Raw genomic sequence first — 24,739 nt, forward strand, 5'->3', positions numbered from 1 at the left:
GCATCCATACACTGTCAGTGCAACCACAATCCCAGTAGCATAGCCTCTTTCAGGCTTTCTCTTTGGCCATGGACTGAAAGTCCCTTAGCTGGAACTCCCTACAAGATCAAAGTGTAAAGATACATTTAGAATACAATTTAACGTATCACATCTAAATCCTGATCCAAGTTTCATCAGAAAAGGCTTCTTCAGAGGATACAGACATACAAGTAGTTATCACTTATATACACCTACCATACAAAACACTCCTTCCCTAAAACATTTTATTCCATAGACATGACACTATGGTATGTTATGCGTACAATACCAGCTACGTATATATGGTTTCTAACAGATAAAATCAACTAACACTTCTAAAAAAAAATCTGTGATGGTAAAAAAAAATATAAAAAAAAGTTTGTCATATCTCATACCATCTATTCATCTCTAAAGGAGCAATTTAATAGTTGTGCTCATAAGTTTACATACCCTGGCAGAATTTATGCCATTTTTCAGAGAATATGAATGATAACACAAAAACTTTTCTTTCACTCATGGTTAAAGTTTGGCTGAAGCCATTTATTATCAGTCAACTGTGTTTACTCTTTTTAAATCCTAATCCCAACAGAAACTACCCAAATGACCCTGATCAAAAGTTTACATACCCTGGTGATTTTGGCCTGATAACATGCACACAAGTTGACACTAAGTGGTTTGAATGGCTATTAAAGGTAACCATCCTCACCTGTGATCTGTTTGCTTGTAATTAGTGTGCGTGTATAAAAGATCAATGAGTTTCTGGACTCCTGACAGACCCTTGCATCTTTCATCCAGTGCTGCACTGACGTTTCTGGATTCTGAGTCATGGGGAAAACAAAAGAATAGTCAAGGATCTGCAGGAAAAGGTAGTTGAACTGTATAAAACAGGATAGGGATATAAAAAGATATCCAAGGAATTGAAAATGCCAATCAGCAGTGTTCAAACTCAAATCAAGAAGGAAAATGAGGGGTTCTGTTGAAACTAAACCATGGTCAGGTAGACCAACTAAAATTTCGGCCACAACTGCCAGGAAAATTGTTCGGGATGCAAAGAGAAACCCACAAATAACTTCAGGTGAAATACAGGACTCTCTGAAAATATGTGTTGTGGCTGTTTCAAGATGCACAATAAGGAGGCACTTGAAGACAAATGGGCTGCATGATCAAGTCGCCAGAGGAAAGCCATTACTACGCAAATGCCACAAAATATCCCGCTTACAAGATGCCAAACAGCACAGAGACAAACTTCAAACCTTCTGGCACAAAGTCATTTGGAGTGATGAGACCAAAATGTATCTTTTTGGCCATAAACGCTTCATTTGGAGAGGAGTCAACAAGGCCTCGCTCCTATATAACCAAAATGTGATACTGATCAATAATGTTACTATCTCTTTAAGTCCATATCAAAAACCGAAGATTGTGACAAAAAAAATGAAAATAAATAAACAGTTCATCATTGTCCTTTGATGTGATCTGAACCTTAAAAAACAACAACTCCAACAAAACGTGAATCTGCTGTAAAGTTGCCTATGTCCCCCCCCCCAAAAAAAAAACAAAAAAAAAACTATATATAAGTGTCCACCGCTTTGTGATGAGAATATATTCATGCAATAGTGACTTCAGCAGATGTGCCCTCACCTGTGGCATATGACCAATGGATGGTCTATATGCGCCTTTTTCCCACCATAGGGGATCTTTGGTAATGTTTCAATATTATGGACACTACCTGGGTTTTTTTCTCCACTCCTTTTTTTCACCTCCTCTCAGCCAAGTCACCATAAAAGAAAACTAAACATAGTGCTTATCATCAGGAAGTGCACATTGGCCTTTATTAGCATACAGGGACAGACCTCTTGCATAATTCACCGACATCTCTTTAAACCACCAGCAGCTATACTAAAAGGAAGTGCACAATGATGATGCACGCAAAGAACCTTGTCCCCATGTTGATAGGGACAAGGGCCTCTTCCTCACAATCCTGGCTGGTGGTTTTGGGGGTCTGCGGGCAGGGAGCTTTTCCGAATCTGGAAGCCCCCTTTAACAAGGGGGTCCTCAGACCCTGCCCCCCCCCATGTAAATGAGTACAGGGTACATTGTACTCCTTCACCAAAAAAGTTTAAAAAGTAAATTGAAACACAACACAAGTTTTTTACCAATCCTTTATTAAAAAAATCTAAAATAAAGAAAATATGTAACATTTTTGGCGTGGGGTTCTCCTTAACCTCTTGCCGCCCGTGCTATAGCTGAAAGATGGCTACAGCGCAAGCCTTAATTGCTTAGATGCTCTGTTTGTGTGAAAACAAAAATGATAAAAATTTCATTTGGGTACAGTGTAGCATGACTGCGCAATTGTCATTCTAATACCGCATACACACGAGCGGAATGTCCAACAAAAAAAGTCAGATGGAAGCTTTTCATCGTATATACCGATCGTGTGTAGGCCTCATCTGACTTTTTTTTTTCGAAAAATCTGACGGACGAAGAAATATGTTCTAAATCTTTCCGACGGACCCAATTCCTATCGGGAAAACCGATCGTCTGTATGCTGGTCCGACGGACCAAAAAAGACGCATGCTCTGAAGCAAGTATGAGATGGAAGCTAAGAAAGTGGTTAAAATCCATACCAGACCTAAAGGGCCAGGTATGGATTGGGGGGGGTGTTTTTTTTTTTTTTTTTGTTTTTTGTGCATATTTCATATTTCATTCTTTTTTTTTTACAATCAGCTGTCAGTGGGGAAACTGGCTGATTGCTAATAATTCATTGGTTGTCAAGGACGCGTCGGACAGCTTTTCGACCCGCTCCTTAACAACCAGGTATTCTTCACACAGAATTCAAATTGGTCAATCATTTTTCGACTGATCTGAATTCGAATTGTTCTGAAAATTTGAAATGGGTTATAAAACAAATATACAAAATGCAATTAACCACTTCAGCCCCGGAAGAATTTACCCCCTTCCTGACCAGAGCACTTTATGCGATACGGCACTGCGTCGCTTTAACTGACAATTGTGCAGTCGTGCGACATTGAACTCAAACAAAATTGACGTTCTTTTTTTCCCACAAATAGAGATTTCTTTTGGTGGTATTTGATCACCTCTGCGGTTTTTAGTTTTTGTGCTATAAACAAAAAAAGAGCGACAATTTTGAAAAATAAAGCAATATTTTTTCCTTTTTGCTATAATAAATATCCCCCAAAAATATATAAAAAACTTTCTTTCTCAGTTTAGGCCGATATCTATTCTTCTTCTACATATTTTTGGTAAAAAAAAAAACGCAATAAGCGTATATTGATTGATTTGCGCAAAAGTTATAGTGTCTACAAAATAGGGTATAGATTTATGGCATTTTTATTATTATTTTTTTTTTATAGTAATGGCGGCGAGCTGCGATTTTTATCGTGACTGCGACATTATGGTGGACACATCGGACACTTTTGACACTATTTTGGGCCCATTGTCATTTATACAGCGATCAGTACTATAAATATGCACTGATTACTGTGTAAATGACACTGGCAGGGAAGGGGTTAAACACCAGGGGGCAATCAAGGGGTTAAGTGTGTCCTAGGGAGTGATTCTAACTGTGGGCGGGATGGGCTCACTACAACATGACAGAAATCACTGCTCCTGATGACAGGGAGCTGTAGATCCCTGTCATGTTGCTAGGCAGAACAGGGAAATGCCTTGTTTACATAGTCTTCTCCCCTTTCTGTCGCTCCGTGTCACGATCGCGTGCCCCCGGCAGACATTGAATCCGCAGGACCCGCGGGCACTGTCACGGAGTACGTGGCGGGTGCGCGCCCACTGAGCCGCGTCTTAAAGGGGATGTACAGGTACGCCCATTTGCGCAGCCATTGTGCCGACTTACATCATTGTGTGCTGGCCGGCCAGCGGTTAAACGAATTTCAACTAACTTCATTACTATTTCATTCAGAAAATAGGATACATCCTAGTATCCCAATAACCAAAAATTTGTCCGAATTTATATTTGGACCTAAACGAATTGTACGTATCTAGTTAGAGGGTTGAGACAAACACTGGCAAGGGTGCTTACAATGGTCAGCTGTTGTTTATTTATGTAAAACCTGTATCCCAAAAGAAAAAAAAAGCTGTAACTGCTGTAACTAAATTTTCTAGGCCACCTAACACTACCTTCTCCCAAGATTGACAATGATTGCTATAAAAAGGTGTCTCCGTTGCTTCTCCATCCATCTTAAAACAGGGAGTGTGTTATTGGCCAAGTCATCAGGTAAAATACATTTAAAAACTGCAGCTCCACATTAAGAGCCTTTTCACACTGTAGTGCCGCTAAAACAGCATTAAAGCGCCGGTCGTTTTTGCGGTGCTTTTCAGGCGCTAGCAGGCGGATTTTTTTTAAGGTCACGTGAGAAAGTCCCATTTTGCGCGCTTTCAAAACGCTTTTAAAGCGATTTGGATGCGCTACCCATTAATTTCAATGGGCAGGGGGGCCCCAAAGATGCTGCTTGCAGGACTTTTCCTAACGTCCCGCAGGCGCAATGCCCGAGTGTGAAAGCACTCATTGCACAGAATGGGAGGCAGTTTTCAGATGCTTTTTAGAGGCTATTTCTAGAGCTAAAACGCCTGAAAACAGCCTCAGTGTGAAAGGAGTCTTGAGGATTGGTAAGCTGCAATATATTACATTTTTGTTTTGGGGTTTAGATACGCTTTAAGGGTATACTACACCTTTCTATTGAACGAAGTGCTGTCAAACAGGTCAGTGAAATCAACTGTATAAACAGTAAAACATAACAAAAGGACATCATAGATGTAATCCTAGATGCACCCCTGCCCCAATTCAAGATGTTTTGGTCCATTTTGACAGCAGCAGTTTTAAAAAGCAATACATGGTTTGTGTATTGGTGCAGAACAACACAATTCTAATATGGGTAAGCAATTTGATATATTATGTAGTGCCTTGTTGTACTGCATAATCTTTTTCTACATGAAACATGAAAAGGACTATTGTACTTTGTTTCCACTTTGTTACTGAGCTGCTGAAATGGGGAAACTATATGTTTTAGAAAGTACAATCTTCTAAAGTCTTTAATGGTTGCACATCTATGTTTCAACAGTACAGAAAGCGGTATATGAGGTTGTGCATACTTTGGAAGAATGAGCATCCATAAGGGTGCAAAAGAGACCATAAATTATGTTATAACATTATATTTACAGGACTGAGGATTTTTTATGCCCTACATCCATCAAGTAGGTTGTATCAGATTCTAATGCCCCGTACACAGGAGCGGATTTTCCGTCGGAAAAAACTTGGATGGTTTTTTCGATGGAATTCCGCTCAAGCTTGGCTTGCATACACACGGTCACAAAAAAGTTCTCTGAACTTCCGACCGTCAAGAACGCGGTGACGTACAACACTATGACGAGCTGAGAAAATGAAGTTCAATGCTTCCGAGCATGCGTCAAATGCGCGTCGGAATTTGTACAGACGATCGGAATTTCCGATCGAAACTTTTTCCAACCGAAAAATAGAGAACCTGCTCTCAATCTTTTGCTGGCTGGAATTCTGCCAGCAAAAGTCCGATGGAGCATACACACAGACGGGATTTTTTCTGACCAAAAGCTCGCATCGGACTTTTGCTGGGGGAATTTCCGATCGTATGTACGGGGCATAAGAATATAGTAATAATAAAAGTGGTTTATGTGAAATCAGCAACAATATCATCACATGTAGGTACCCCTATCTTAGAGATTATAGGAAAAGTAGCAATTTGATTAATTTAATTACCCAGAGAACTTTGAGGGTAAAAAACAATCTTATTCATGCATGAAAAGAAATGATCATTATTGGCAGCTTTTCTCATGGGAGAACAATGAAAATCGAGGCTTATTTCTAACTTGCTTGATTGATGTTCCCTACACCAGCAGGATGGTGGGGTCTTAAACATTAAATTAAAAACAGAAGAGGAAATAATATAAAAGTGGTTATAAAATTCTGAAATTGTCATTTTTCTCTGACAGACTCTGTTGTTAGGCTGTTGAAAACTAACCTGAGAGCAAAACATGAGTTTTCTCTCCAACAAATACTACGGTATAGAGATAAATGGGGTTACAGGATAAGTTAATGTGAAAATATGGTCATATGTTTTTCCTTTTCCCACAAACAGGTTTTAGAAGAGTTCTACAACATTTTTGGTGCAGAGCTAAAAGCAGTGACTGGAGATCCCAAGCGTATAGATGACGTCTTGAACAGAGTTGATGGTCTTATCAAACCAATGGAAAATTTAACATTTGATCCTTTCAGTATCACACATTCCCATCAGTGGAAGCTTGTTATGGATGACTTTAAAAATGAAGTCCAGGTATGTGACTTCTCTTTTGTAGAGAACATTATTAGCTGGATTAAAATAAGACTTCATGAAAATACTGCTTTGTCAAGACCTGATGCTGACATGTCACCTTTATGTACAGGCTATTGAAGGTGAAGCAATCAGCTTCATTGATGAATCATTCAAAACACTTCGTTCAGCTGAAGCCGCTTTTGACATGTTATTAAAATTTAAACACATCCGGTCACGAGAAGCCATTAACAAGCAGATGATGATGAAATTTAACGCTATATTGGAGCAGTATTGTAAAGAGGTATGATACCATCCATGCCATAAAAAATGACTGCTTTAATCGTAAATGTTTCCATATGTGCTACATGCTGTGTACATTAGCTAACTATACAGTTGTCACATACACCTGTTAATAAGCTGCTAATTTTGGCACTTGTGCAAGGCTATACCGACAATCCTACAAATACAGAGATGGGCAAATGAAATCCGTCTGACATGATTTATGAAGGTATGACTTCTTAAGAGAAGCAGTTGCGACTTCCTTAAAAAATGTTTAAGTGACAATCCTAACAGTCACAATTCTGTAAAACGAAGGCTAGACTTTTTTAATGCAAAATTAGCAATGATATGGTTCTATGGGTATTTTGCTCTACCCCCTAACTTTTGTCATAAAAAGGGATCACTTTTCAATAAAAATATAAAAAAACAAATCTGTATACTTGTCAGATATACAATTTGAGTACACTTGAGAGGGAAGTTGGGACTTTAAATGAAGCGCTTGGGTAGTAGAGGTAAAAATAAACCATAGTAAAAAATGCATTAAGAAATGTTTATTACTTGTAAATAATACCAAACAATAAAAGAGTATTCATTTCATATACAGTAAACAGTTCATTAATGTATGCATAGGAGATGTACACATAACATAAACATAATAGAAATTGTATATACGTATAACAGCACATGATCCAATGTAAATAAAGCAGTAATATAGCATAGTATTGCTAGCAACAACAAGCCTGATACCGACACGTGCACCCACATGGTAGATGTGCATTTCTTGAGTAAGGAAAGAATTGATGTAATTAAGGAAAACATGTGGTATAAATAACTATGGTTCCATGTACGATGTAGCTGGGGCATCGTTAATACAAAGCTCGACGCGTTTCGTGGGTGTATCCCCACTCATCAGGAGCTGATGCGATTGGGTTTCCTAAAGGATATATATAAAAGTATAATGAACCATAGAGTCCATGTAAAAAAGTAGAAAATGATGAAATGAACATTAAGTATCTATAGCTGTTTTTACCAAATGCACTCACCGACTCGAGCAACAAGTGCAGTGTGCTGTGGTGGGAGCGGGGTGAGCCAGGGACATTACCTCTCTACGGGAGCCGAGGCGGCATAATTGTAGATGCGACATCGGGCAGGAAGAAAGAGATAGAATGGGGCAAGATGTATCCACAGGTGAAGATGTACTGTCGTAGGAACAAACAGTTCTGGGAACAGAATAATATATTCCATTAAGTATATATCTGGTTTAAAATGATATTTTATGAGTAATATTAGTTGAAAAGTAAACAGTGTACCCAGAGAGTTCCAAGAAAAGTGATGGCGTAAATAGTATATGTATATGGGGTTCTGTGCTCACAGGTGAGTGACGTAAGGATAGGAGTAAAAGTGACCAAAAAGGGTAAAAGCATAATAGCAAAAAGTGCCGGAGAAATTGGAAGTGAAAAGTGACTAATAAGTAGGAATAAGGCAGGATCACCATAGAAATAGACACATACACCAAGAAACAGCAAAACACAAAGCAGAGGAAAGAGGAGAAGAAAAGGGACATCGAACCTACCCAAATGCAGCATCAGAAGGCACCACCAGCCGAACGTTGAACGTAGGGCTGGTCTGCAGAGACCCCAGAAAGAGACTGGCCGTGTGAACAGCCAGCTCCCAATGGGGAGTATAAGTATGCCGCCAACGCCATGTGGGTGACGCAGAGGAGGAGCCGCCGCACCTGAACCGAGTAACACTCAGCCGTCGGCGTGGAGAGGCTCCTCCCTAGGGACACCAAGGTGGAAAACACTGGACGTCGGCGCAGTGACGTCAAAAGCTGACGTCATGCGCACGACGCAGGGGGCGTGGCGCCGATGCGCAGAGGGGCGTCCACCCGATCCCCCGATCACAAAGTAGATGGGGAGAAAGGGAGGACCCACTGGCGCATCGCGGCTCCCGCAAGGAGGAGAGCCCAGCACCACCCACACGCCCAATCACCACACACAGGGCACGAATGCTGGTCAGGTGGAAGATATATCTAGGGCATCTGTAAGGGAAAAAGCAATGTGGGGCATGGAATCGGTAACCAAGATGCTGCATATAAAAGTAGAATAAATAAGTAAAATAGACAATAATGTGTCCACGACTAAAGAATAAATGTATCTATAAACGTATAAACGGGACAATGTCCTATAGATAATGGTACCTTTTGAGTAAAGGCAGACCTCACACAGGGAGGGTAGGGGAGCACTACCAATCCCATATAACCAATTGCTTCCATCCCGGTAATATATGGATATATGAGGGGGGTGTTTGGGACTTTAAATGAGGCACACTAGTGTGTCTCCATCCCGAATATAGGTACACTTGAGAGGGAAGTTGGGAGTTTAAATGAAGCGCTTGGGTAGTGGAGGTAAAAATAGACCATAGTAAAAAATGCATTAAGAAATGTTTATTACTTGTAAATAATACCAAACAATAAAAGAGTATTCATTTCATATACAGTAAACAGTTCATTAATGTATGCATAGGAGATGTACACATAACATAAACATAATAGAAATTGTATATACGTATAACAGCACATGATCCAATGTAAATAAAGCAGTAATATAGCATAGTATTGCTAGCAACAACAAGCCTGATACCGACACGTGCACCCACATGGTAGATGTGCATTTCTTGAGTAAGGAAAGAATTGATGTAATTAAGGAAAACGTGTGGTATAAATAACTATGGTTCCATGTACGATGTAGCTGGGGCATCGTTAATACAAAGCTCGACGCGTTTCGTGGGTGTATCCCCACTCATCAGGAGCTGATGCGATTGGGTTTCCTAAAGGATATATATAAAAGTATAATGAACCATAGAGTCCATGTAAAAAAGTAGAAAATGATGAAATGAACATTAAGCATCTATAGCTGTTTTAACCAAATGCACTCACCGACTGAAGCAACAAGTGCAGTGTGCTGTGGTGGGAGTGGGGTGGGCCAGGGACATTACCTCTCTACGGGAGCCGAGGCGGCATAATTGTAGATGCGACATCGGGCAGGAAGAAAGAGATAGAATAGGGCAAGATGTATCCACAGGTGAAGACTATCAGATTGTCCTCAATTAGTTTGTGTACAGATCTGAAGCCTTATTCACTCATTATCCACACTGGAAATGTTGAGAAATCTCTCCATATGGGGGCACAGACAAAAACTTCTTTTGAGTAGAGCGGGAAAGGGTTAGAGCTAATCACAATGTTTTATTGCTTTAATATAGGAGAGATAATAAAAAAACGATTGCTGTACCACAACAACAACAACATAGAAAATTGTATTAATTTAGAAAAAGGTAAATTATCTGAAAACACCTAAAACACCCCGAATATTACACTTCTAAGTGGTTAGACAAAAGACCCAATGGTCCTAAACATAACTACTGTAGTGACTCTATAGCTTGACAGTCGATCACAAAAGGCACAAACTTTAACTAAAGTTTTTGGCAGTGCCAAGGCACCACATTATATATAATCCAAAATAATTTTTACATCATGTACTTGCTGCAGGCAATGCAGCATAATCATCACAACTTGAAAGTAAGTACATTTAAACTGCTACAGAATAAACATATAAATCTTTTGTTGTATGAGACAAGCAAAGCATAATAATGAGACAGACTGTCAGAGTTTTTATTCATCAGATACAGATGTACTGCCTGCAGTCATATTATGTAAAGTCACGAAGGCATCCAATCATGAAAGTAAAGAAGAAATGTCCTATTACTGCTCAGAAAGCAACCACACATCAAGTATAGATATACCCAGTATATGTCAGCAACATTCAGTTTTTATCAAATTCCGTGAAAACACTAGGTACAGATCATCTAGTCAAAGAAAAACAAAACTCACATATATATATATATATATATATATATACATATATATATATATATATAGGGTACTGTGTGTGTGCGTGTGTGTGTGTGTGTGTGTGTGTGTGTGTGTGTGTGTGTGTGTGTGTATATGTATATATATATATATATATATACACACACACACACACACACAGTATGTGTGTGTGTGTGTGTGTATGTATATATATATATATATATATATATATATATATATATATATATATATATATATATATATAGAGAGAGAGAGAGAGAGAGAGATACGGGCGCATCTCATAAAATTAGAATATCATCAAAAAGTTAATTTATTTCAGTAATTAATCAGTAAAAAGTGAAACTCATATATTTTATATAGATGCGTTACACACAGAGTGGTATATTTCAAGCATTTCTTTCTTTTAATTGTGATGATTTATGGCTTACAGCTAGTGAAAACCCAAAATTCAGTATCTCAGAAAATTTGAATATTACATAAGACCAATAAAAAAAAAGGATTTTTAATACAGAAATGTTGGCTTACTGAAAAGTATGTCCATGTACAGTATAGTATGCACTCAATACTTGGTCGGTGTTTCTTTTGTATGAATTGCTGCATCAATGCAGCGTGGCATGGAGGCGATCAGCCTGAGGCACTGCTGAGGTGTTATGGAAGCCCAGGTTTCTTTCATAGTGGCTTTCAGCTCATCTAGTGGTGTTGGTCCACTGTGTATTATCAAGTCCAAAGCCAGCGCAGCCCTCTACCAGGAAATTCTAGAGCACTTCAATTTAAAATAAGATCAGGGACTTCCTTTTCTGCATTTCTGCATGTAAGCCAGCCCATTGAAATGAATATGCTACCTACACGCACAACGCAAATTGCAATACTGTAAACGTAACCTCAGATCCTTCACATCACAATCCCATTAATTCATCAGTATTCTCAGTTCCCCCTGCACAGCACTGCTCCTTCATATGACCCTCCTCCCTTCCTGTCCTCAGCCCCCACTTGTTATCACCCCCTCCTCCTTCACATTCCTGTCCTAGCTTCCCTTCATATCACCCATCTATTCCATTACATTTCAGTCCTCAGCCCCGTTTCATACAGTCAGTCTCGGGCGCTCATGCAGGGCACAGGGGCCGCCCCCTTAATCCATGCGCAGGGCCCGAATCTACATGCAGGGTGCTGAACGCATGGATTTCAATGGGTTGTTTTTTTAAGCACATGATTAGAGCCTGAGGCTATAGTTGGCTTGGCCCGGAGCCCATCCAGTTGTGTGACATTAACAAATTAATATTCGCTAATGTCTTCCTGTTTCTCCTCCCAGCCAATCAGGAAGCGTGAGACCTGAGACCCGATTGGCTGCTAGTCCTAAGTCCTAATTGGCCGGGAGGAGAAGCGACTGCTGGGACTCAGGAGGAGACGCCGGGGGCAAAGCAATGTGGCGAGCGACGGGGGGGGCGGCAATTGAGCGAGCTGGGGGAGGTTCTTGGTGGCAGGTGGCTGGCTGGCTTGGGGGGGCCCCTTGCAAGAAAATTAAGCACCAGCCACCACTGCATACAGTATCACCCCCCCCCTTCACATTTCTGTCCTTAGCCCCTCTTCATATCACCCTGCCCTACTCCTTTACATTCCTGTTCTCAGCCCCTCCCCCCTTTTATATCACCCACCTCATTCTTCAGACTCCTTTTCTCAGCCCCCTCTTATATCACCCCTGGCTTCCTCCCAATCCTTCACAGCAGTGGCATAGCCCTCTCCCCTGTCCTACCTTACACAGGGCTGAGGGTGGAAGACAAAGCAGGTCTAGAGCTGACATCAGGAGGCAAGACAGTTCTGAATGGAGCACCGGAGCTACTTTTCCTGTTAATCAGCTTGTGATTGGTTACTAGGACCGCTCTATGTCTTAGCAACCAATCACCTACTGCTTAACTTAAAGTTAACCTGGCAGCTCCCGCCCTCATCCAGAACTGTCTTGCCTCCAGATGGCAGCCTGTGGAGATGTCAGAGGTGGCAATGGCTGAGGGGGAGAACCAGTTCCTAAATGGCAGGACTGCGGAGGATTGGGTGGGACAGTGGCTCATTCCGGACGCAGACCGCGCTCCGGAATTTAGTGATGCCTGACCTACAGTATATCTGTAGAATGAACACTCCAACAATCTATTTCATTATTATACTTTATTTTGTTTGTCTAACATAATAAACGATTTATATGTTTATTTAGTAGCAATTTACATGTAATTACCAACACTTTCAAGTTGTGATGAATATACTGCATTGCCAAAAGTATTTCTCTGCCAAAAGCTTCACTTAAAGTTCATGCCTTTTGAACAGTTTTAATTACTGAGATTGGCTATCAAGTTAGAGTCACTAGATTGGATAGGATTGGAACCAGTGGGTCTAATGGTTTTTGTCTGACCGCTTAGGGTGTTTTATGTTTGTAGCCTTCTTTTTAGGTGTTTTCATACAACAACAAACAGGAGAATTGCAACATGCTAATAAATGTATATGTTGCGTTTTTTTTGACCAGGGGGGATATCGCTATTAATACTCTTTGTGCCATGGATACTGTATTCAAATGGAGTATTTGACATTTTTTATTTATGTTTGTATACTTTAATCCATTTAGTTTTGCTGATTTTGATTTCAGGATTTTTTACTTGTGAACTGATTAAATGAGAATGAGAACAAAATTTAACAGTGCAGTTTATCTCACAGAGTTGGTCTTTTTATTTTGCTTTGCAGGTGGATATAGTGAACAACCTATTTGTGAAAAACCAGGATAATCCTCCTCTGTACAAAAATCATCCTCCAGTGGCTGGATCTATATACTGGGAGAGATCACTTTTCCACCGAATCAAGCATACAATCATCAGATTCCTAGAAATGGAAGAGATGTTATCTTCAGAGCGTGGAAAGATGGTAAGATGTTCACATACACTAATGAGAAGGGTTCTTTTAAAATGAAAGTTCTTATAATGGTGCCCTAAAGTGGACCTTTCATTCAGAATTTTAAAATCTCCCATGAAAATTGGGCAATTACGGAAATGCAATTTTCTACATCGTCCATTGAGGAACACAATAATGTAGTAATTTATGGACATTTGTCTTATACAGCCTCCTTCAGAAGGTTTGGACACTAGCAATCAAAAAAACATTCAGCTTTACCCCGTGTAACCCCACCTACAACCATCATGCCTCACATTTTTGCTAGCATCCTAGGAGGTTGGAAGCTTTTTGCTTAGCATGGCTTTAGCATCATATTGCCTTTTTTTTTTTTTTTTCACTAAACTTAAGCTACTCTGGTATATTTTTCTTCAGTGATTTCAATGAAGACTTCAAAAACACTGCTAGACCTAGTCACTACACAGCAGCTTTTTGGATCGGTGTATCCTCAACAATAGGCTTGGAAGCCATACCTGGACTCCGCTGGACTGAAGACTGCAGTGTTATCCTGAAATGTAATCTTCAGGTACTGGGCTCTGCATTGTGGCCCTTTCTAGACCTCTGTGTACTGTGTTGGCAGCAGAACACTCTCCAGGTCCAGAGCCATGCCACAAACTCTGGTGTGACCCAGTCTCTGAAGACTTGCGCAGTAATCATCTGTGTTTAAGCTATATTAGCCTTTGAAAGTTGTATGTGGACCCCAAAATTTTGAGGGTTGCCCAGAATGTCACTTTCAGGCATTGGCTCTGCATTGTGGCCATTTCCAAACATTTGTATACTATGTTAGTTATCTGCAAAGCGCTCTCTGGGTTCAACCCCATGGCAGAGCCTCTGCTGTGTCTCTCAGAGCTCACAGCTGGTACCAGCACTCCATTTTACAATTCCTGCCACCCCCATCTTACTGTGGTACCGGTTAAGGCTGAGAGAACTGAGCGCTTCATCGCTAGGTGATAGTTGCACATGCACTAGATGTTTTTTTTTTTTCTTCCCTTTTTTTAAGGTTTACAGAGGACAGTTCCCCTGCAGTGGTTGACCTCAGCCCATAATTACATGTTGTTGATAGGGGTGATTTCTTGTCATCCTTAGAAGGGACAGATGTCTGCAACATAGATCTTGTGACCCTATATTACTATAGGGTTGTCCTCAATAGAGTCTATCACAGCTCTGAAGTGTGAAGAGGGGGCCCTTTCGTATGTCCATAAGACATTTAATATTCACTTCGAATTTGCTTGCAGGAGGTTAAAAGCACATCATAGGGCCTTCTAAAACAGGATTTCAGCTATACTGGACCTCCTCCTCTAAGTGTGCCTGAGGCCCCTTATTACCATCTCTGATTCAGATTCAGACTTCTCTTGCAATGCCTGTAGTTCAACAAGTTCCATATGAATCGACTTTACAAGGAGTCCTTGATACTCTAACTGTTGTAGCATGTTCTAATTTGCAGTTTTAGGATCAGCCTGCTGTTCCAGGCTTAGGGTCTTTTAGACATGTTGCTCCAAAGGTCTTCCCATTGGTCTTTTTGTTTGGGCATATCTTGTCTGTCCAACCATCTTTTACCCACAGTCAAGGGTTAGTTATCCTAGGCTTTGACCCTTACCCCAGTAAACATTCTTTTTGCTGATCACTTTAACTCATGATCTAAAATGTTTCTCCTTTTCAGGTGGCCTATTGTTTCACTTGTTTTCTAAATTGTACATGATTGATTGTCTACCGCATTGCTTGAGGTCCACCATTTTTCTGGTAGCAAATTTCCCATAGCAGTTACTACCTGTTCTGTGCTGGAATGCCAGGTTAATCCTTGGTGTTCTTTCTTGGTCGTGGTAATTTCCATGATTGCTTTTGTCCATTTTTATCTAGCCTTTGTTCAGGTGTTAATCAGGCTGCTTCAGATGCTCCATGTAGTAAGATTTCCACATCCATTGGATCTCTCAGTGGTGGCTGCCCATTCCTCAGACTTATTTTGGATGTTCCAAACGTCTAAGAGTTACCATATCCCTGTTTCCTTCAATGGACAGATGGTAAAAATAAGATTTTTGTACTCACAGTAAAATCTTTTTCTTGAAGTCCATTAAGGGACAAAAGTCCCACTCATCTGTTTTACCGGCCTTGTGTACTGCTTTCTCTCAAAACTGAGGCATGACCTTTGGAGGCGGGGTTATATGAGGGCTGCCTCATTTTGTTTGCCAGTGTCCAAACATCCTGAAGGCAGCAGTATAATCCAAATATCCAAGAATTACTACATTCCTCTGTTCTGCAATGGATTTTATGTTAAAGTGGTAGTAAAGTCTATTGTTTATGCTTTACTGTAAGTATCTTCTAAATGTGCACCATTTAGGAGATATTTACTTGTGTAGCAGCCGGGGACGCCACCGGCTCATGCGCTCTGAAGGAACGGCATACCAGTGCCAATCCTTCAGAGTTCTGTGCCGTAAACAGTGGCTCCCGCACGCATGCGTGGGTGTGATGTCCTCACGGCTCGACCATTTAAAGGACTGGAGCACGCAAACCTGGAAGGCAGTGAAGACCGGGACCTGTTAGCAGTAACAGCACGCCAATGTAGGGCTTCATTTTAAGGTAAGTTTCACATCATGTACTAGTATGCAATGCATACTAGCACATTATCGCATTGCCTTGCAGGGGAAAAGGTTTTTTTTTTTTTTCATCTTTATTGCCACTTTAAGTAAATAAAAACTTATTTTTTCCATGTAAAGTTGAATGTAACTGATTTAAAAAAAAAGTACAATTATAGAACTTAAAACTTAAAACTACTCACCACTTCAACCTCCTCTATAGTCACTGGGGTTTGCCAGTTGCTTAGGCGTACTCACATTTAACTGCACATACATTTCTTTGCACCATCTCCACAAAAGATCATTTTCACTGGATGGCGGCATAGGAGAGAATAAAAACTATTATTGACAGAATCTGCCGCTGAATATAAGATTTCATGCATGAGATGGAGGCAGCATAATAGTTCATACACAGCTCTGTATTGTTCACTGGTGTCAGGCTAATAACCAGTCAAGTAGAGAACATTATATTTGAGTTTTCTGCTTTCACACATATCCTGCATTTGTTTTTTAGGCAAAGGCAAAATATTTGGAAGTTGCCAGAAAAATGAAGGAATATGAAGACAAGAAATATGACGCCTGGAAAGAAAGCACAGATCAGATTCTGCCATCATTGCTGAAAAGAAATTTGCTCATTAACACAAATACACAGAATGTTATTAACCAGGCAAGCTTTTCTTCTGATCTGGTAAATTGATAACACTTGGCATAAAGTTCCTTTTTCTTACACAACTACCTCATCTCATCATCTCATCTGATTTAACATTCTGCTAAAGGCAACACTTTATTAATTTATTTCGCTTTCATTACTGCCATTCATTTGCACCTGGAAATACACTATACTACGAAAAGTATTAGGACGCCTGCCTTTACACGCACATGAGATTTAATGGCATCCCAGTCTTAGTCCGTAGGGTTCAATATTGAGTTGGCCCACCCTTTGCAGCTATAACAATTTCCACTCTTCTGGGAAGGCTGTCCACAAGGTTTCCGAGTGTGTCTATGGGAATGTTTGACCATTCTTCTAGAAGCACATTTGTGAGGTCAGGCACTGATGTGGACGAGAAGGCCTGGCTCGCAGTCTCCGCTTTAAATTACCCCAAAGGTGTTCCACCCGGTTGAGGTCAGGATTCTGTGCAGGCCAGTCAAGTTCCTCCACCCCAAACTCGCTCATCCATGTCTTTATTGAACCCTACGGACTAAGACTGGGATGCCATTAAAGTTCATGTGCGTGTAAAGGCAGGCGTCTCAATACTTTTGGGACCAACACCAATATAGTGTGAATGCACTCTGTTTTGTTATTATCACTTTTATAATTAATTATGCAGAACTGAAATTATGATTGCTCAGTTCATTGTACCACAAATATTTGAACACAATCTTATGATACCCACAATAGGTATATACAGACATGAGAGTGCATTACATATAATATAACGGCAAGGGCAAATTTAGCTTATAGTGTTATAACGTTTCTAGTTGGAGAAACAAACTTTAGAGACCTTTGTTTCACTTTTGTATATTTTCAGGCAAGCTAAATTATATATTGGGTTTTTATACCTTTGGACATTTCTTTGATACACACACCAAAATCTGCAGTTTTGTTCTTAAAAGTTCTTAAAAGTATATGTAAACCCTCCTTTACCTGTTAAAAAAGTATATATAAACCCTCACCTTGTAAAAAAAAAACCATTCAATTTTATATATATATACACAGTGGGGACGGAAAGTATTCAGACTCCCTTAAATTTTTCACTCTTTGTTATATTGCAGCCATTTGCTAAAATCATTTAAGTTCCTTTTTTTCCCTCATTAATGTACACACAGCACCCCATATTGACAGAAAAACACAGAATTGTTGACATTTTTGCAGATTTATTAAAAAAGAAAAACTGAAATATCACATGGTCCAAAGTATTCAAACCCTTTGCAGTGACACTCATATATTTAACTCAGGTGCTGTCCATTTCTTCTGATCATCCTCGAGATGGTTCTACACCTTCATTTGAGTCCAGCTGTGTTTGATTATACTGATTGGACGTGATTAGGAAAGCCGCACACCTGTCTATATAAGACCTTACAGCTCACAGTGCATGTCAGAGCAAATAAGAATTATGAGGTCAAAGGAACTGCCTGAAGAGTTCAGAGACAGAATTGTGGCAAGGCACAGATCTGGCCAAGGTTACAAAAAAAATTCTGCTGCACTTAAGGTTCCTAAGAGCACAGTGGCCTCCATAATCCTTAAATGGAAGACGTTTGGGACGACCAGAACCCTTCCTAGAGCTGGCCGTCCAGCCAAACTGAGCTATCGGGGGAGAAGAGCCTTGGTGAGAGAGGTAAAGAAGAACCCAAAGATCACTGTGGATGAGCTCCAGAGATGCAGTCAGGAAATGGGAGAAAGTTGTAGAAAGTCAACCATCACTGCAGCCCTCCACCAGTCGGGGCTTTATGGCAGAGTGGCGCGACAGAAGCCTTTCTTCAGTGCAAGACACATGAAAACCTGCATGGAGTTTGCTAAAAACACCTGAAGGACTCCAAGATGGTGAGAAATAATATTCTCTGGTCTGATGAGACCAAGATAGAACTTTTTGGCCTTAATTCTAAGCGGTATGTGTGGAGAAAACCAGGCACTGCTCACCACCTGTCCAATACAGTCCCAACAGTGAAGCATGGTGGTGGCAGCATCATGCTGTGGGGGTGTTTTTCAGCTACAGGGACAGGACAACTGGTTGCAATCAAGGGAAAGATGAATGCAGCCAAGTACAGGGGTATCCTGGACGAAAACCTTCTCCAGAGTGCTCAGGACCTCAGACTGGGCCGAAGGTTTACCTTCCAACAAGACAATGACCCTAAGCACACAGCTAAAATAACGAAGGAGTGGCTTCACAACAACTCCGTGACTGTTCTTGAATGGCCCAGCCAGAGCCCTGACTTAAACCCAATTGAGCATCTCTGGAGAGACCTAAAAATGGCTGTCCACCAACGTTTACCATCCAACCTGACAGAACTGGAGAGGATCTGCAAGGAGGAATGGCAGAGGATCCCAAAATCCAGGTGTGAAAAACTTGTTGCATCTTTCCCAAAAAGACTCATGGCTGTATTAGATCAAAAGGGTGCTTCTACTAAATACTGAGCAAAGGGTCTGAATACTTAGGACCATGTGATATTTCAGTTTTTCTTTTTTAATAAATCTGCAAAAATGTCAACAATTCTGTGTTTTTCTGTCAATATGGGGTGCTGTGTGTACATTAATGAGGAAAGAAAATGAACTTAAATGATTTTAGCAAATGGCTGCAATATAACAAAGAGTGAAAAATTGAAGGGGGTCTGAATACTTTCCTTCCCCACTATATATATGTATGTATGTATGTGTGTGTGTATATATATATTTATTTATTTATATCTCATTATATATACTGTTTTAAATTTTTTTTATAAGTGATTACATAACCTCTCTTCTCAGCTGCATAAGCAGCTCAGAGTGCTGTGGGGTGGGGGAACAGCAGCACACTGAACTTCCCAGTGAATGGTTGTGCAGGGGGGTTGTCAGCAGTCTGATCATTAGAGGAGAGCACGCAGAGTTCCCAGCACAGCCAGAATACTGACCACACTGTGCCTAGTGTGGTCAGTTTTTATTAGGAAAGCAGAGGGACTGCCAGGAACACCAGGGAGTCCACACAAAGGAAGCAATACAAAGAGAAAAGGATACTTTCTCATACAAGTACATGGTTCAACAGGCACATATCAGGAATATGAAATGTTGGGTTTACATATTCTAACTGCCGAAACCATTACAAAGTCAAATGATGGTGTGAAGCTGGTCATGTGGGCTAAACCAAAATAATCTAAGAGATTTTCCTATATAGCATAAACAGCACAAATGGACAAATGTTATGGTGTGGCTATTGTATTCTGACTGCCAGCACCACCAGCTGTCATAATACTTAAACGGTGACTGCATTTGATTGTATACAGATGCTGTTCATCTGACAATTTTCTACTGGGCTCCTTCAGTTGTCGGGTTAAGTAGTACCATCAAGGCACACACTAATAGAATTTTCACCTATTCAATATAAACCAGGTTAAATTAATCAAATTTTGTGGCCTGCCTAATGCTCCATCAATGGATTATCCATGCTGTATAGCAGCCATTCTCAATTAGGGTTCCTCTAGAGGTGGCTAGGGGTTCGTTGAGCTGTGACCTCCCATCTGATGGTGCTTGCATAGCTCCAGGTCCAGTGCCACTCAGCAGAATCAGAAGCATAGCTGCAAGGGTGTCATTCTGGCCATCCTGCAGGGGGCGGGGGTATTTTTCCCACTAACCATCACTAAGGCCCCTTTCACAGTGGGGTGGGGGCGTCGTCGTATTTTTAGCAGCGATTTACCGTCGTATTTGCAGAGGTATTCGGCCGCTAGCGGGGCGCTTTTAAGCTTTTGCAGAGGTATTCGGCTGCTAGCGGGGTGCTTTTAAGAAAGGGTTAAAACCACCCACAAAGCGCTGCTGCAGCAGCGCTTTGCCGGCGGTATAGCCGCGCTGCCCAATGATTTCAATGGGCAGGAGCGGTGGAGGAGCGGTATACACTCCTTCACAGCTCCAAAGATGCTGCTAGCAGGACTTCTTTTACTGTCCTGCCAGTGCACTGCTCCAGTGTGAAAGCCCTCAGGCTTTCACACCAAAGAGACAGGAGCGGCTCTTTCAGGGCACTTTGCAGGCGCTATTTTTAGCGCTAAAGCACCCCAGTGTGAAAGGGATCTTATGTAAGGGGCATTTTCCCAATCCAGGGGCTCCCTGGGACCTCAAAATTATTTCAAGGGTTCCTCTGGGGTAAAAAGATTGATAAATGCTGTTGTAAATTGAACACCAATTGAGAAGACTAGTTTTGAGAGGATGCTTTTTGCATTGTACAAGAGTATGAAGACACAGACCATCACAGGGAATTCTCTCCACTAGACTGTGCAAGAGGAAAGCTAGATTCTGATTCAACTGCTTGTTGACCAGCAAAGGATGAAATATCAGGCTGGATGGATCTGGCCTGCAACTATATTGTGTAGTATGAACTGATTGGATCTGGATGGTAGACTTCCCTGTGGCAGCCTGTCAATGATATGCTAGAAGCTGAAAATAAAAGTTTTGTTATGTACGTTCCCTATATTTGTGTTCTGGGTGTTTACATTTTTTATGTTATGCCTAGAAAGTAATAATTATATGTTTTTTTTTATATCTTTTCAGGATGTGGACCAGCTCAAGGCTGACACTGATTATAAAAATGTCCACTATGCTGTGAACTTTGCTCCTGAACTCCTAGAAATAATAACAGAAACAAAACACATGGAACAACTAGGATTTGTTGTTGGTGAATTACCTAGAAATGTTGCGCTACAAGAAGACAAGTTCTTAAGGTTCTCTCCATATACTGCCTTATAACCTCCTTTCGTTTTTATTTATACTAGTTTATGAAACATTTAGCAGTCATATTACTTCCTTTGATAAAAATAAAATGAAACAAAATGCAGTAATCACTTGGCACAATAACAAGGGGTAAAGAGAATATAACTGACGTCCAACTAAGTGCTTCTTCAAATTACCTTCTGCTCCTGCAGAGGATGAGATCAGTATTTTCAATGTAGGGTTGGCAGCACATTTATCCATGTTTGTTCCAATTTTTACTGGGTGAGTCTGCCAGTAACACACTTCATGGTATGTTGTTCTGTAGTCCTCAGAGATAGCTAAGCAGAATGTAACTGATAAGAGGTGAGCACAAACAGAGAACGACAGAAAAAGCTGACATGATTTCTGTAAGGATCAATAGGTATTTTTTTTGTGCACAAAAGGGCAGCAGGGTTCTGTAGTCCTCAGAGATAATTGAAAACAATGTAACTGATAAGATTGCAGCACAGGCAGAAAGCACAGTGGGTTATTTGCTGATTTAATTTCTTGTAGGATCAATAGGTTTTTTGCATTTATCAATAAAATCCATTTAATTATATATTTAACAGACCAAAAGAAAACCAATAAAAGAAGTTAATTAAGTGGACAGAAACCCAAATAAAATTGATACTGCTTGAATGCCCCAATATGTTATCCCTGCTGGCTGGCCCTACATTTCTTGTATGTCCTCTATGATTACGCCCCTACTGGGCGAAACATGTAAGATGGGGTTCTACCATGGGTCGGAGACCAAGCAAAAGTTAGACTACACACACTTTAATTCCTGCTAAGTTGATGAGTATTTCTTTCCCCTTCTCTAGAGAGGCATAGGACGTCTTTCACTTTTAGGTTATACTCCTACCTACACTAGGATTGGACACTGACAAACGAAAAAACTGTCGGCCAGCCCAGGATAACCCCTTCTCAGTTTTTTTTCTAGTTTGTCCTAGGAGCATGACAGTCTTTTCTTCAGCTCTGCTGGGAAAAGTCTAACCCAATTTTTCTAGTTTTTCTTTAACATTTTTTCCTCAGTCAAGACTCTTTGATTGCAGCTATCTGATGCAGCTATCCTTAACCTGGCTTTAGAAGTGCTATGTCCAGACCCCACTAGACTGAATGTTGTCAGGCTACCTTGGAAAATTTGTGTAAGGTATTTTGATTCAAATAACAAGTTGACCTCAGAGTGGTTTTCAGGTCCAGAACTGTTGGTATTGTCTCAGTGCTTGCCCTGTTTCACTTTGTGGGTTGGCTGAACACTCGTAGTTATCTCATTAATGCCTTTGAAATTCCTGCTTTCCACCAGTGCCCACTGTGGAAGTGGTTAACACTGGGGGACTGACTGAGCACTGCCATTATCTACTGTGTGGCATGCTCTGTGTTGCCTTTTTAGCAAGTCAGCATCAAGAAAGCATCTCTCCACTGGTGCTCCTGCATTGCAAAGGAGCACATAAAATTCCAATCTATGTTTTGATTTTGCTTCTTGCCTAAGGTGATGACAGTCACCTCTGACCATCCGACCCTCATCTGCTTCAGCTGTTTGAATGTCTTAAGTACTTGAGGTCTTAGCTCATGCCCTGAGCCTTACATTGCTTAAGCAGCCCTGCTCTACTGAGTGACCCCAGCTTACATTCTAGAAACAGCTCCATTGTTGCTTGCAGCACACCCACTGATACAGCCAACATCTGTCATCTATAATCATGTGGCCCTCTAATCCTGGAGCGTATCCCATCTTTGGAAGCTTTTATAGCTCCAGTGGGTGTGAGCGGCTCTTCTGCTATCTTGTCTGAGGTCTTTACTACAATCACACAAGATTTATGGCTGAAATTACACCATTATTTATTGACTCTGGCCACGGAGACCACAAGCGCACCTGCATCTGTAGATTCTATATCTACTTGTAGCCTTAGTAGCCTCTGAGCCATCAGCTACTGAGACTCTGAGTCACCCAAATCTTTATCAAACAAGCTTACCTCCAATGAGTCACAGTCTTCTATTATGACTCCCAAATTAAAGGAAACCATATTGGCTGTTATTGATGTGGTGCACACTAATATGAAACTAGAGGATAAGTCTGCTACTTCTACCAATGCCAGTCCTAGTTTTGGGTCCTTTAGAGCCCTTTAACAACGACTTTACGAGTGCACCCGCTCTTCCAAGTCTTCCACTATACAGCTTGGAAACACCCTGCCGAGATACTGTATTTGCTTCCCCATGCAACTTTTAGCTATGTATCCATTTCAAAGGGATCTTGTTAAAAAGTGGTCAGCCTCCACTGTGGATCGGGATCTAGCCAAGCACCATTCCGGTGGAGAATGAGCCTGTCTTTAACCACTTCAGCCCCGGAAGGTTTTACCCCCTTAATGACCAGGCCATTTTTTGCGATATTGCACTGCGTTACTTTAACTGACAATTGCGCGGTCGTGCAACACTGTACTCAAATAAAATGTATGTCCTTTTTTTTCTCACAAATAGAGCTTTCTTTTGGTGGTATTTGATCACTTCTGTGGTTTTTATTTTTTGCGCTATAAACAAAAAGAGTGCCAATTTAAAAAAAAAAAAACAATATTATTTACTTTCAGCTATAAAACATGAATTTCTTCATCAATTTAGACCAGTATGTATTCTGCTACACATTTTTGGTAAAAAAATCACAATAAGCGTATATTGATTGGTTTGCACAAAAGTTATCGTGTCTACAAACTATGGGATATTTTTATGGCATTTTTATTTATTAGATTTTTAGCAGGACAGCAGCATTGCGGCAGACAAATTGGACACCTAACTGACACTTTTGGCACTTTTTTTGGGAACCAGTGACGACATTGCAGTGATCAGTGCTAAAAATATGCACTGTTACTGTACTAATGTCACTGGCAGGGAAGGGGTTAAAATCAGGGGCGATCAAAGGGTTAAGTGTGTCCCTAGGTTGTTCTTGCTAACTGTGTGTTGGATTTTCTGACTCGATGAAGACAGAGATCCGTGTTCCTGCCTAGCAGGAACACACGATCTCCATCTTCTTCCTGTCAGAACGGCAATTTGCCTTGTTTACATAGGCAGAGCGCCATTCTGCCTCACTCGGGATGATCATGGGTGGCTGGCGGACATCGGGTCCGCCGGACCCGCTGATTGGCTCCCCCTCTGTCCAATCAGCATGCACGCGCCCCCCAGTGTCTATTGCACGAAATGGCATACAGGTACGTCGTTTCGCGCAATAGAGCCAACCTGCTGCAGTACATCTGCAATAGGCGGTCGGCAAGTGATTAAAGACCCAAACGATAAGCAGATAGAAGCCCTCTCTAGAGCTCTGTTCTTG

General features: G+C 40.9%; 1 protein-coding gene across 1 annotated transcript in view; it reads left to right on the top strand.

Annotated features, from left to right (window-relative positions):
* The window catches only part of DNAH10 (dynein axonemal heavy chain 10), a 246,788-nt gene that overhangs the window by 46,143 nt on the left and 175,906 nt on the right, over positions 1-24,739 (top strand). Inside the window, exons 11-15 of the mRNA XM_073627593.1 lie at positions 6,162-6,356; positions 6,466-6,636; positions 13,228-13,404; positions 16,513-16,686; positions 21,229-21,398. Of these exons, the coding sequence (XP_073483694.1) occupies positions 6,162-6,356; positions 6,466-6,636; positions 13,228-13,404; positions 16,513-16,686; positions 21,229-21,398 (887 nt within the window). The remainder of the gene's footprint in view (positions 1-6,161; positions 6,357-6,465; positions 6,637-13,227; positions 13,405-16,512; positions 16,687-21,228; positions 21,399-24,739) is intronic.

Source organism: Aquarana catesbeiana, linkage group LG01 (genome assembly GCF_042186555.1).
Source record: "Aquarana catesbeiana isolate 2022-GZ linkage group LG01, ASM4218655v1, whole genome shotgun sequence".
NCBI lineage: Eukaryota > Metazoa > Chordata > Amphibia > Anura > Ranidae > Aquarana > Aquarana catesbeiana.